At 39.4% G+C, this 13,203-nt stretch overlaps 1 protein-coding gene across 4 annotated transcripts; it reads right to left on the bottom strand.

Annotated features, from left to right (window-relative positions):
• Positions 1-1,352: 1,352 nt before the first annotated feature.
• cnot3a (CCR4-NOT transcription complex, subunit 3a) lies at positions 1,353-13,193 on the bottom strand. 4 transcript variants are annotated; one of them, XM_007254504.4, is made up of 18 exons: positions 13,039-13,193; positions 9,147-9,207; positions 8,922-8,989; positions 8,754-8,828; positions 8,440-8,529; positions 8,080-8,208; positions 7,831-7,926; positions 7,407-7,626; positions 7,148-7,275; positions 6,837-6,893; positions 5,796-6,723; positions 5,557-5,671; positions 5,314-5,455; positions 5,049-5,148; positions 4,639-4,837; positions 4,143-4,275; positions 3,750-3,875; positions 1,353-2,760 (listed from the first exon to the last, which is right to left on the bottom strand). In XM_007254504.4, exons 2-18 carry the CDS (start codon positions 9,169-9,171, stop codon positions 2,662-2,664), a joined length of 2,730 nt encoding a protein of 909 aa, XP_007254566.2. In that variant the 5' UTR covers positions 9,172-9,207; positions 13,039-13,193; the 3' UTR covers positions 1,353-2,661. The 4 variants fall into 4 exon arrangements, with proteins under 4 accessions (XP_007254566.2, XP_007254569.2, XP_015462659.2 ...); XM_007254507.4 differs by having other exon boundaries at positions 6,846-6,893; XM_015607173.3 differs by lacking the exon at positions 13,039-13,193 and adding an exon at positions 9,957-10,097.
• Between the last annotated feature and the right edge of the window lie 10 nt (positions 13,194-13,203).

The raw sequence follows: 13,203 nt of genomic DNA, 5'->3' as shown, positions 1-13,203 counted from the left end.
TTCTTCTTCTTATATGAAGAGTAAGAGATTATTTTGCCTCTTAGTACTGCTTTCCCAGTTTCCCATAGTATTGTTGGTGTGGTTTCTGGAGAATCATTTATTTCTAGGAAAGATGCCCACTCTTTTTTTTTAATTTAGCTGTCAAATTCTGGGTCTGTAAGTAAGGAGGTATTTAGTCACCAGCTGAAAGTTTTAAATAGTGAATTTATTATGATTATGCTAAAGATTTTTCTGTTTATATCAGTAACATAAAATGGTTCTCTCAGCTTCAAAAGACTCCAATTATTATAAACATTTAAAGTAACAAAATCTTATTGTAAAAGTTAGTGTAGAGCTAACACTCCTGTACAATTAGCTCACTACATGATACTGTGTCTAAATCTTTTTGTTGCAAAACAAATGTGCAGGTGTGTTTGTGTGATAGTACTCGTAGTATTAATCACAAACTTGAAAACACAGCTAGATGTTTACACATGTTCTCATTTTTTCTTGTGAAATTCTTTATCCAACAGCGATACATTCTATGTGTATGTAATGTGGATTTGGGATGGTTTGGTATGTGGTGTTACACACAGGTTGTATTTTTTTATATACCTATATTGAAATATTTAGCTTTTAACAAGACCTGAAGTAAAGCAAGCATATTATGTAATTATTAAATGTTAGCTACATTGAACAGCTAATCAGAGTTTTTTTTTTAGCCAAAGTTAAAGTTAAAATACAGTTGTGTGGACTTTTTAAGAGGGATCTGGCAACCCACTAGCGACAGCAATGTGGTGGCTGAGCGGTGAGAGCAGCTCTCAGCAGAAGAGAAAAATTTAGGCATTTGTATAGAAGATGCTTCTGCCACTTTTAAGTTGTATATCTGGCTGCATTTTGGCTCCAGTGGAAACAATAAACGGTCACAGAGTGACCAACAAGACACAAACCATATGTAAATACTGTAAATAAATCCTACACGTGACTGTTTCATAGGCAGTTATACTAATCCCCTAGCTCTGTACTGTATTTAAAAAATGTTCTGTCTCTGTTTGCACTTCAAGCATAGTCTTAATATGACTGGTTATGGTTATGCATAGTTAAATTAAAGTGATTTAGGAGAAAAAAACACTAACCATAGGCTTAATATGACTGGTTGTGGTTTGCACTTATTGTTTGCACTACATAAGACCTAGAAACTTTTATGGCCCATCAGTGTACATTAGCAGTGTACCCGTACCTAAATCAGTGGAATATTTTTGGCATATGAAACTTCTGTTAATGATGACTTGCTAAATATTCAGCCACAACCTGTAATTCACGTATAATCAATCAAAACACCACATTTTCATCTCTGAAACAGGAAGCAGAGGTCTGGTTCACAAAAGTATTTTATTGAAATTTTACAATCTTTCCCCCCTTCTCAGCCTTACTAAAGGGCATGTGCCATGCTGTCCTGACAATGTCCAAAAGGCAAGGATGAGAAATTAATTTATACATCTTTTTTTTTTCCTGGAGAAAAAAGTTCACAGATCAGCTGCACGCATTCAGAACTTGTGCTGAATTTTTTTTCCAAATTCTGGTGGTAGTTACTTGTAGCTTTACTCATTTGAATACACAGTTACTCTTCCCTCTTAAAAAGAAAAGAATGGAAAATGAAATGATCAAAATTAGGATGTTTTAGGAGGGACTAAGCATTTAGAAAAAAATGGAGAAACTAGGAACAATGATTCTTCAGTGAAACCTGACAATAACTGGGAGCAGGAATCTGTAAAAGAGGTTTTGAGATGAAAAACAGGGTTGGGAAAGGATTTGTTGGTATTCTAGTACTTTCACATGACAAAAAAAATCCACAAACGACCTAAAAGAAACAAAGTATAAAGCTTTGAACTTTACATATTTTTTAATATTTCTCTTTTATTAGACATTTTAAGTGAGTTCTTTCATGCCATATTATTAAACAGACACAAATCACACGCAAATCTCCTGGCCGACAGCTTCGTGCCCTTCTGCTTGCGGATTACGCTCGAGATAGATGCTACAAAAACAATACTTTAATATCAACGCCATCTGTTACGGTCTAATAAAACCACATTCAGGCGGTGGTACAAGGAGGGAGGCCGAGAAGATTTCAATTGCATAGCAATTTAAATGTCGACTCGTTATCTCGCAAGGCAAAAATCACAATGCCTACTCTCCCCGAGGGGCCTAGAACAACTACTAATAGTAAATGCATTAGATAAGAGCTCGAGTAGTGCCTGTTTAGCCATCCGAGTCAGGACCTAAAAGATTGAGGCTTTCTAATACTGGCTACTGCAGCACTCCACTGAAGAATCTACATATAAAGATGTGTTTGTCCGAATTTCTTTACTTTTCCAATCATTCCTTTCCGTTTTCCTCCTTGGTTAGGCAATACAGAGGGGTTTGAATTAAAACACAAATTAAGGGGAAGGGGGAACTGAAGATTTAAAATGTTTGCATGTAAACAGGCACTCGACCCCTTTTCTCCATCTATCTCTCGCTCACTTGCTTGCACTCTCTCTTGTAAAGAAAAAGGCCTACATTACATCCAACTATAACCACGACATGGAGTTCAAACTTGGAATGTCAACAGCAGCAGTTGTCGTAGCAATTTCTGTGTCTTTCTTTCTCCCTCTCGCAGCCTGTTCGTCCATCTGTGAGTCACTGCAGGTCTCTGTCCTCCAGGTATCTGTACTCGAAGGTGAAACCCTCTTTCTTCCTCTGGCCCCACTTTTCATAGTCAAAATAAATGTACGTGCCCTGTGGAGAAGAAAAAACGAAGAAAAGCTAATTATTTCAGAAATTCTCAATTCCTATTATGTACAGTTAGGTCCATAAATATTTGAACAATAATACAATCTTTAGGATTTGGGCTGTGCATTTGAAGTTAAACAAGTATTAACAAATTAAACTACAATATCCTATTATTGCAACCATTTATCTACGAAGCCTCCTCATTCCAGAAGCTCAAAAGTAATTGGACAATTTTTAAATTCTCAAAAGCTATTTAATGGGCTCCATGTGTTATTCCCTTTATCCATCGTCAGTTAAGCAGGTAAAAAGGTCTAGAGTAGATATCAGGTGTGGCATCTGCATTTACAAGCTGTTGCTGTGAACCTACAACATGTAATTAAAGGAAAGAGACACAGACCATTTTTAGAAATGCATCAGAGAAATATCAGAAATGTTAGGAGGGGCCAAATCAACAGTTTGGACCATTCTAGCAAAAAAGAGCGATGGTGAAATGTGGTGAACAAAAGTCTTGGATGTCCCCAGTGGACAACAGTGGTAGATGATCACAGAACTCATTTCATGGTAAAGAACCCACAAACAAACAACACCTGAAGACTCTGGAAAAGCATCATAAAGGAGGAAACCCAGTGTTTGGTGATGTCCATGAGTACCAGAGAGTTACAGGCAGTTATTGCCTACAAAGTATTCTCAACAAAGTATTAAAAACTAACATTTTATTTATGGTGGCGTATTTATTCATTTGGAGTATTACCTTTGAGCCCCTAAAAAGAAAAGTGGTTGCAGTTCCAAAACACTTCAAAGCATATTTTTGTTCACCCCCTTCAATTAAACATTTAAATGCATCTCATTTGTTTTATTTATCCAGTGTGGTGGCATGCAAACCCCACATTATGAAGATTGTGTCACTGTCCAAATATTTATGGAATAAACTGTTTATATGGTAATGCTTATTAAATGACTTATTTTTAATTCATTTAAATCACAGCCGTTTTCACCTGCTCAAACTCATCAGTGATGGTCTTGGGTTCCTCATGCCTCTGAAACCACATCATATACTTAGTATGGAACCTCCATGACTGCTTCTTCAAGGCTTTAGCAGACAAATACTGCGCCTTTGTGCCCTAATACACAAAAAGAATATACATTTAATCCAGTGGCCCTCCTAATAACAGGTTCTTCATCTTTTGTTTAAGCAGCAAACAATTATGCTCAATATAAGCATGCTTATCTGCTTTCATATAAAAATGTTTTACACAGCATCCTATCTCAGTTTGCCACATATGTGTTGGTGACAAGCAATCACTTATGTATTTGAAAATTGTTCAGAATATTAGACCATGTGTATACAAATCTAGCTTAGCATGCAAAGCACACAGACACAAGCTCACCTCCAAGTAGTAAAAAATGAAGAAGAGTGTTTCAGTGGACAGTCTCTGGTAGAACTCTATTGAGTCTGAGTGGTGGGGGGGCATCTGGTGGTGGAACGGCAGAGTAGGGCATGGGTTCCTCATCAGGTACTGCCTGCAGGGACAGGAATGAGAGGAACCATATTAATAACACACAATGACCCATCTGGCAGTCCTAATAATCTGCTGCACTAATTTTATGAAAAGAACCCGGAAATTTATAGATGTGCATGTTGACTGTTTATATAATCAAAAGAGGCCTGATGACTACCTCTGTCTTTTCTGAAAGGAAACTCTGGAAGCAAGAGACTTATTGCAGAACTTTTTACACAATTTACAACCTTTAACACTGCTTTTTATTGTAAGCACGTTTTCACAACCTCTATTGTTGTTAATAAAGGCTGCATATAAGTATATGGGCAAAAGCTTAAAATGAAGCACAAACAAGCCTGCACAGAGGGTCTGTGTGGGCACGCACCTGATCCTCTCAGAGTCAGACGGATGGGGCATGTGTGTCCAGGCTGCCTCCTGCATCGCCTGCTGGTAGAGCTGCTCTTTGGAAAGAGGGGTGGGGCCGAGAGGACATGCCCCCAAGGAAGGTGGGAGGTTAACCTCAGTCACAGCAGGCTGGGGTGCTGTTGGGGGCACAGGAGGGGCTGTGGTCCCTGAAAACAAATCTAAGATAGATACATAAATATTACAACTCGAGGCTTATGGTTGTTCTGTAAATTCTAATGCTAATTACTAAGTAATGTTTTACATCCCTTTAAGAAAATATCATCCAACTGAATGCATTTGGGTGGCTCCCCAAAATTGATGGATAAGTAAATATGCAGGAAACTCAAATTGTGTCACAATGAGAGATGTAAAAAAAGAAAGAAGCTGTACCTCGGTCAGTTAGATGAAGTGATGGGATTTCTCCATCCAGGCCTGATCCTAGAGCTGCCCTCTCAGCCATTGCTTTGAGAGAGCTCAGAGGCTCTGGAGCCTGCAGGAGAGATAAAAGGACCAACACAGATACAGAAATGAATCATTCATATAAAGAAAAATCTGTTTTTTTTTTTGTTTTTTTTTACAGGATATTAGACAGTATGCCTAGGTTTCATATAGATACAGTTTTAGCAGCAAAGAAAATAATTAACCAAACCCTAACCTTTATGGCCTCAGTGCTTGGTGTGTAGGAGTGTGGCCCGTTAAGCAAACTCCCACCACCAGGGGTGCTGTCTGAAAAAGGTGGTGACTGGGAGGTGGGGGGCAGAGTGATGGAGCTCAGTAAACTAGGGCCGTTATCCAGACTATGTGAGAAACCAAACGACAGAGAGAAAGAAAGAGGGAGAGTTAGTACACAGTTTGTTACACAGACAGTATAAGTAAGAATGCAGTAAACTGTGCTCACGCTTGATTTGCTGATGAGCTGGTGGAAGAGGGCTGGCTGTTTTGGGATTGGCTGGCACTGCTGAGGGAGGAGTCCGAGCTGCTGTCTGCCACCACTGCACTGTAAGCTAAATGGTCTTTAAAAACATTCCAAGAGACATACATTAGCGACTTTTTAAAGATACTCCTGACATTATTTTTAAAACTGTACTTCATATTTTTGACTAGAAAGAAAAATAAAAACAACCTAAAAGCACTTACTTGTTCCTCCATTCTGTTTAACGACACTAGAAGGTCTGGCTGGAGCCATGCTTCCGCCAACACCACCCCCGGGACCCACGCTTCCTCCATTTCCTCCTGACACTCCTACAACTGCTGACCCTCCTGGTACTGTGCCCACAGGGCTCATAGGTACCTGTGCAGGCCCCTGAAGAGGTGTTTGTCCAGGAACCAGACTTAGAATACCCGCACTAAGCCCCCCATGCCCAGGACTGGAGCCCAGAAGCCCCAGCCCTGTTCCTGCACCTGTGCCATTCGTGGGTGCGCCTGCGCTTGTCCCCGTCCCTGCTGCTGGTGCTGTCGCACTCCCACTGCTACTGCCATTGCCCACGGGTCCACCGGGGGCGCTGCTTGTGGTGCCACCTGCTGCCGCCTGCGCATATGGAGCTGGAGTAGAGCCAGACAAAAGGCCTGCCATGGTGCTGTGTGAGCTGGCCATCCCTGCCAGGCCAAGCCCGGGCATCTGAGCCACACTGCTGCTGCTTGTTACAGTCACACCACCCTTCGCCAGGCCCAGACCTAAGCCCAAACCCAAGCCTGCTCCACCTGTGGTAGGCACTGTGGAGGCCTGCGACTGGGAGCTGGAAGTGGTCAGACCAGGTGTACTGGAACTGGGCAAAGATGGAGCAGTGGAGGCAGGCAAACTAGGGTGGCTGGGCGGGCTGGGGGCGTTGTTAGTAGGCCCCGAGGAGGATGAGAGCTTGGCCTGGGCTTGCTGCTGCTGTGACTGTGGGGGGTGCTGCTGTACTGCACTGCTGAAGCTACCCAGGAGGCCAGGGCCCCCAGAGACTGCTGTCGTTCCACCGCCAACAACAGTAGCCATGGATATAAGGGAGGAGGACGACGAAAACCCTGAGGAAGTGGATGAGGAGAATGAGGAGAGCGAGGGATTGCCGTTCTTCACAGGGGACTGCGGGGAGAACAAGCAAGAGACCAGTAAAATTAAAGTTAAATAAGCGCATGGTGAAAAAGTGCATACTGTTTATATGAATTGCAAACAGGCAAATAGTGTCAGGGTCCCACCTGACTCACTTCACTGTCTGTAGACCGCCCCCTCTTCTTCTCCTCCTCAGAGTTCTCCTGATTGAAACAGACACACACAGTTCATACACACACACACACAAACACATATTTTATGCAAAAAAAGAGAGAGAGAAGAAAAGAGAGACCGGGCATATTCAAGGTTATACATTAAATGAATATAGTGTGACTCATCTAATTCAAATATCCTAAATTATTATATTATTAAATGATTTAATTATTTTGCAATGGTTTATTTTTCTGGTAAAATCTCTCTGGGAAAAAAAAGAAAATAAAGAGGCAGAGAGGCTTACAGTGGTGCCTGTAGCTGGAGAAGGAGGAATGGGTGACGACGAGGTGGTGGAGGTGGGAGTGCTGCTGGACTGAAGAAACATCTCTTCATCATTGTGTCCCTGCGGAGAGGTGGCCATCAGAGACGGTGCTACAGAGAGGAGAAGAAGAAGATGTTCAGTCACACAGTTTTAAAAGTCACTTTTTTTTTAAATATATGTGATATCGCACAATAAAATTATATGTTAGTATACACATTCACACCCCTTTGTATAGACTTACGGATGTCTTCTAGGTCCAGATCATCATAGATGAATTCGTTTTCCTCAAAGTCTGGGTCTTGCGAGGAGTCGATGTAGTACTCCACATCATCTTTGATCTTATGGATGGCATCCACCTGCACTGAGTCGTTGTCCAGCATTCTCAGAATGGTCTCTAACATACGGATGTGATAGCGGTGCCGCTCAATCAACCTCTTCAGCTCCTCAATACGATCCTGCTTCTAAATAACACATACAGACACACCATGAGACAGATCTTTGACCATACTTTCATAACTACTCAAAACTAGGACTAGGAGTATATTTTTGCTGTTTGAAATTTAAATATTTATATTGCAAATTGCCCTCAAAATATGTTACAACACAAGTCTAAATACTTAATATACTGTAATTTTAAAAGAGAGACAATAAAAATGGTGACTGACCTCCTTGTCTCCCTTTTTCTTTCTTGTTTGAACAGAAAGAGACTCCACTTCACTTTCAAACTGGTCCACCTGCATGTTTAGTGTATCTATTGTGTTCTGGAAATGCAACAACATTACGTGAACCTTTGTATTAATTACAATAATACAAAAGCAGTTTAATTTTTTGATCTCATATGTTCATACACACACACAAACAAAACTAATGCACACAACCAACTGATTGGTAGTAAACAAAAAGGAGCAAATTACCGTCAGCCACTGTTCTGTTTCTTCCTTCTCTTTCTGTGCTGGGTCCACTTTTTGAGCCAATCCAAGCCCTTCTTTAGAGTATGCCTTTGTTTTAGTTTCCCTCTCAACCACCTTGAAGCGCTCCATTTGCTGAGAAATAATGAGACATAGGTTAAGACAAAGGTTATAAAGGTTAAAGGTTAGAAGCATATAATAGACTGATCTTTAAAGACACTAAACTAACAGGTGCTAGATTTAGCAAAGGTTTCCAACAATAGAGAGAAGTCGTGCAATATATATATAATATATATGTTATTAATAATGTATATATATATATATATATACATTATTAATAATGTGCTTTGTGAACTAGTTTCTCACCGTCTCTATTAGTTTTCGGTTTTCCACTAGCTGCCGTTTGTCTTTGATCTCGTTGGATGCCACCCATGTTTTAATCTGGTCTCGTAATCGCTAGAGGAAGATAGAAATTTTTAGAGCATCGTTAGGACTATAGAGTGATTGTGGGCAGTAACAAACTATTTCAAAGGATATGTGGCCTGTACTGTACTGTTTATCCCACAAGAGGAAAAGCTACACTTTTATTCAAAGTGAACAAAAGAACCAAACCATCTCAATAAACAGAGCTGCCTCATCTTCATTATAGGGACAGAGATCTGGGCTATTTTTATGCTTACCTGGAGCTTTTTAATTTCCTTCTTAAGGTCCGCCTCATATTTCTCCTTCTGGTTGGCGTTTGCTGCATTGTGAAGCTGCAAATGATATAAAGGTTATATATGTATGTGAAAAGATGTTCTGCCAGAACCATTACAACCACAGACTCAATGTAGATGTAGAAATGTCACCTTTTGCCAGATGTCTTCAAACTGCTCCACACCTTCTGCCACTTTTTTCAAACACCGATCTATTTCACCTGTTTTATGTTTAAAAAAGGACACAGAAAAGGTTCATTTAAAGTCTGTTTAGGAAGTCAGTTCACAAAGACAGTCAGGTGACACAGCCCATAATGTGAATAAATACCAGTAAGTTTTTTTTTCAACTTTGTTCATTTGCTTTTTTTTTTTTTTTACCTTGGAGTTTTCTCTTGTCAGCCATGGCTTCGCTATGATGCTGTCTTCATACCTTCTGTCACTAGGAAGAAGAAAAAATAACATGAAGTGTATATTTTTGTTTTTCTATCTTATGACTTATTTAAAAAAAAATTATGAACCATTGTGAATTATTTGGTAACATTTTGCTTTAGCATCTATTGTAGAGTCCCACAGGGTACTACGTTAGGGACTATGAAACTGCTCTAAAATAAAACCCGTGTGAAGAAATGTGTGGGCTTACATACAGAGTCTAGGAGATTAAACTGTATCATGATCTATGATGAAAACACAGAGATATTATCAGCCATTTACAAATGCAGTCGTTATGAATGACAAATATAAACATTTGGATCAAGTACAAAACATTTGCACTTTATCAGCTAATCAAGATAAATGAATAATTACGTAGCCTAAAGCTAGCCAGCTTACCATCAACCCCTAGCACATATAGAGTAAACAGAGCTAAAAGAGCTAGCCCAGCTCCTGTGTTTGAGTAATATTACACTGCTACATAAACGGGGAAACTGCAAATCTCTGATGTTCTGCACAGTTTTGGTTAAATAATCAAATGTGCGGTCTGTGCTGTCAGGCCAGCCAGTCGGGCTAAGCTATGCTACCTAACAGCAGCGTTAGCTTAGCATGTTTACGTTAGCCAGCTAGCTAGCTTAGCTCTGTGAATCCCTATGGGCTGAGCTAGCGGGGTAGCTAACGCTAGCTATAGCAGCTACAGCAGCATCTCAGGCTTCTCTGTTTTTCGATTACACTGAACACACAGCCGCTCAGGTTCACCTATGAGTCGGTAGTAATTAGTGCGTCCCTATACATCAACCACGGTCACATTTTATTATATATAAAACGTGGCTAGCCAGTGGTTATCTCGCTAAACATGAAGCCACGGCCGCGTTCCAATACGCGCGGCTGTGCCCTAATAAGCATCTGTAGCTCAGCTCAGAAATAGGGAGCATCACTACATACTGAACATCAGTACATCCCTGTGTAAAAGCCACCTACACTCTACACTCCAATACAAGCAACTCAGAAAGGGTTTTAACTTGGGGGGGATTCTGAATTGACAAGATTTCTGAATTATGTACAAAAGCTAATGGCTGTAATGAGCTTGTTATAACAAGTAACTACTAATTAGGTGGGACACAAGACAGCTACAAATAATATGCACACTTTAAACATAAATAATAAAAAATGAGGGTTCTATACACTTCCTTGTAAATGCCCTAATTAGAACACAAGCTAGAATCCTATGCACAAACTAGACATTCTAATAAGTACACAGGACTTCTGCACAAAAGGTTGTGTTACAGTTCATTAATATTAATAAAAATATATATATATATATATATATATAAATATATAAATATATTTATAATTACTTAACTGGACCACTACAAGTCTACAGCTGCCTGAATTACATGCAATGCATTAGCTATAACACTGCAACATGCAACATGAATGTGAACAGTCAAATCAGAATTCATGCACCTTTTTTTTTTAACGCATGCGCTATGTGCTTCTCTCTCGTACCAACAGCTGTGCCAGCTATAGGTGCAAAAACAACAAAAGCATGCCACCTGGCCTTTTTTAACCTCCTCGACCTGGGCATGTACGTCAGATGAGCTAAAGCATCTATTTCCCTTTGTAAAGCTAGGAGTCGTCTCTCAAATATGACGTTTTTTTTGTCAGTAAAGAAGGTGACGTTTATACATGTATCAGTGTGCGCATGTGAAATGTTTTAGGGACAGATTTGTTCACATTACACACAGATACAGGTCTCTTACATTTGTGAATGTGAACCGTCAAGATAGACCAATCAGATCTGAGCAAAAAAAAAAAAAGGGCAAGGTGGCTTGTAATGTGAACGTAGCCAATGAGTTAGAGAACAAACGTTAAGACGTTCTACATACAAACTCAACATTACCATTTCACTACAAGCTAAAGAAAATAAATAAATTCTTTTTACTTAGAACATTGTTTAGAGTTCTGAACTCAAGCAGTTACAGTTACAGTGTTACAGTTCATTACAAACCAAAAATCCAGTTCTTGTTACTTAGAAAACTAGACTTCTACCTTTGACAAATAATTCTAGATATGAGCTTACCATTCTTACTGAAACTCAGATAGCTAAGAGCACCCAGCATAACAGTTCTTATAACACTATAGAATTCTACAGCTGTCATAATACTACGTCTGTAATAGCTGCACATTCTAATTAGAACACAGGTGGCTTTTCAGAAGAGATGTTCAGAGTTCTGCATTTGAGCTTTGTTACAGCCAAATATGAACAAACAAGCATCTAGTTCTTTTTTAGTAGAACTAGACTACTACAGCTGCCAGAATTCTATGCATGAGCTAAACTGGAACACAGGAAGCTAAGAGTTAAGACAATCATTGGAGATCTAAAAAAGAGAGTTCTTTATATAAAAAAACGAAATCTTATTATTACTAACACTAGAAATCAACACTTGCCACTATGTATGAGCTAACCATTCTTGCTGGAACACAGATAGCTAAGGCATTACAGTTCTTATAACACTAATTATTAATTCTACAGCCATCATAATACTATGTATGTAATAGCTGCACATTCTAATTAGAACACAGGTGGCTGTTCAGAGGAGATGTTCAGAGTTCTGCATTTGAACTATATGTTACAGCTCAATATAAACAAACAAACTAACAAGGAAACATCTTGTTCTTATTAGAAAGGACACAAGAATACTACAGCTGAAAGAATTCATATGGATGAGCTAAACATTTAAACTAGAACACAGGAAGCCAAGAGTTAGGACACTAACAGAGATCTAAACATGAGATTAGCATTACAGTTCTTCACAAACAAAACAAAAATTTATTATTACTTATTACTAACACTAGAAATCTACACTTGCTTATATGCATGAGCTAAACATCCAAATTACACCAGAGGTATCTTATGAGTATGATTTGAACACTAGACACATTATAAAAAATCTAGTACATTTACACAAACAGCTTTACAGGTGCCACAATTAAATGCATCGACCTGCTACACAATTCAGCACTCAAGCTCATGCTTTACAGTAAACTACAAGCAATACAAACAATAGCTTAATAGCTTAATAGCTAAAATGATGAAATTCTACAGATATCTGAATTTTACACATTCTAACCAGTAACCTGTGTGGCTATTAAGTTAAAACTCACTAATTTAGGACCCTATATTCAAGCTTAGCGTTACAGTTCTTATTAAAATTCTTCTACCGCTGTCAGAATTCTCTGCATAAGCCAAAGATTATAATAACAGGTGGCTATGAGTTAGGACACTAGCTGGAGCTCTACACGCAACCCTGCTCTTTCTAAGTTCTAAACACAAACTCAGAGTTACAGTTAATACACGCAAAAATCCAGATCTTGCTATTTAGAAAAACTGCAACATGTCTACAGCTATCAGAAATAGATCCATGAACTAGATAACCTACACATTTTAATAAGAACACATGTAGCTACAAGTTCTACACACGCGCAACAGCGATACAGTTAAACACAAAGTTATAAGCTAGAATTCTGCAACGGCTAGACTTAACACGACATAAATGTACACCTTACATTAGAACACTAGCTACAGTTAGTTCTATACACACGACCTCAGCGTTACAGCTAACTGTAAAATTCACCGAGCGAGTCTTCAATAATAATAACTGAATAGGGCCCCTAATAACAACAAATGCCTGAGTATTGGAACGCGGCCCGCTAACGCTACACTGAAGGGTTAGGGTAACACTAATGCTAACCGAGCTAGCCTGCTCACATCCACATCCACACACAGACAGAGACACATCAAAATTTCGCTCATATCAAACGCGCACTTCTTCTCTACCTTATTTCTGCAAATGTGTGCGATATTTTCGTTTAAATTTAGCAGGTCGCGACCGAAATCTTCCAAAACACAATTTGCACTGTTTTTTTTTCTTCTCGTCAGTCTCCTCAGTGCTGGACATTAAAGATGGACGCGAGACTCCGCCCACGCGCGGGTCCCGCCCAC

This window comes from Astyanax mexicanus, chromosome 6, assembly GCF_023375975.1.
Source record: "Astyanax mexicanus isolate ESR-SI-001 chromosome 6, AstMex3_surface, whole genome shotgun sequence".
Taxonomy (NCBI): domain Eukaryota; kingdom Metazoa; phylum Chordata; class Actinopteri; order Characiformes; family Acestrorhamphidae; genus Astyanax; species Astyanax mexicanus.
Note: the sequence above shows the minus strand (reverse complement) of the source record. Positions and strands in the feature narration are given on the sequence as shown.

What these genes read in the sequence shown, in the direction of transcription:
- cnot3a (XM_007254504.4), bottom strand. Translation starts at nt 9,171, where the DNA reads ATGGCTGACAAGAGAAAACTCCAAG. An exon ending in TGACAAGAGAAAACTCCAAG is followed by an intron (nt 8,990 to 9,146) that starts GTAAAAAAAAAA and finishes AACATAAAACAG; the next exon opens with GTGAAATAGATCGGTGTTTG. An exon ending in CAAGCACTGAGGCCATAAAG is followed by an intron (nt 5,149 to 5,313) that starts GTTAGGGTTTGG and finishes TCTCTCCTGCAG; the next exon opens with GCTCCAGAGCCTCTGAGCTC.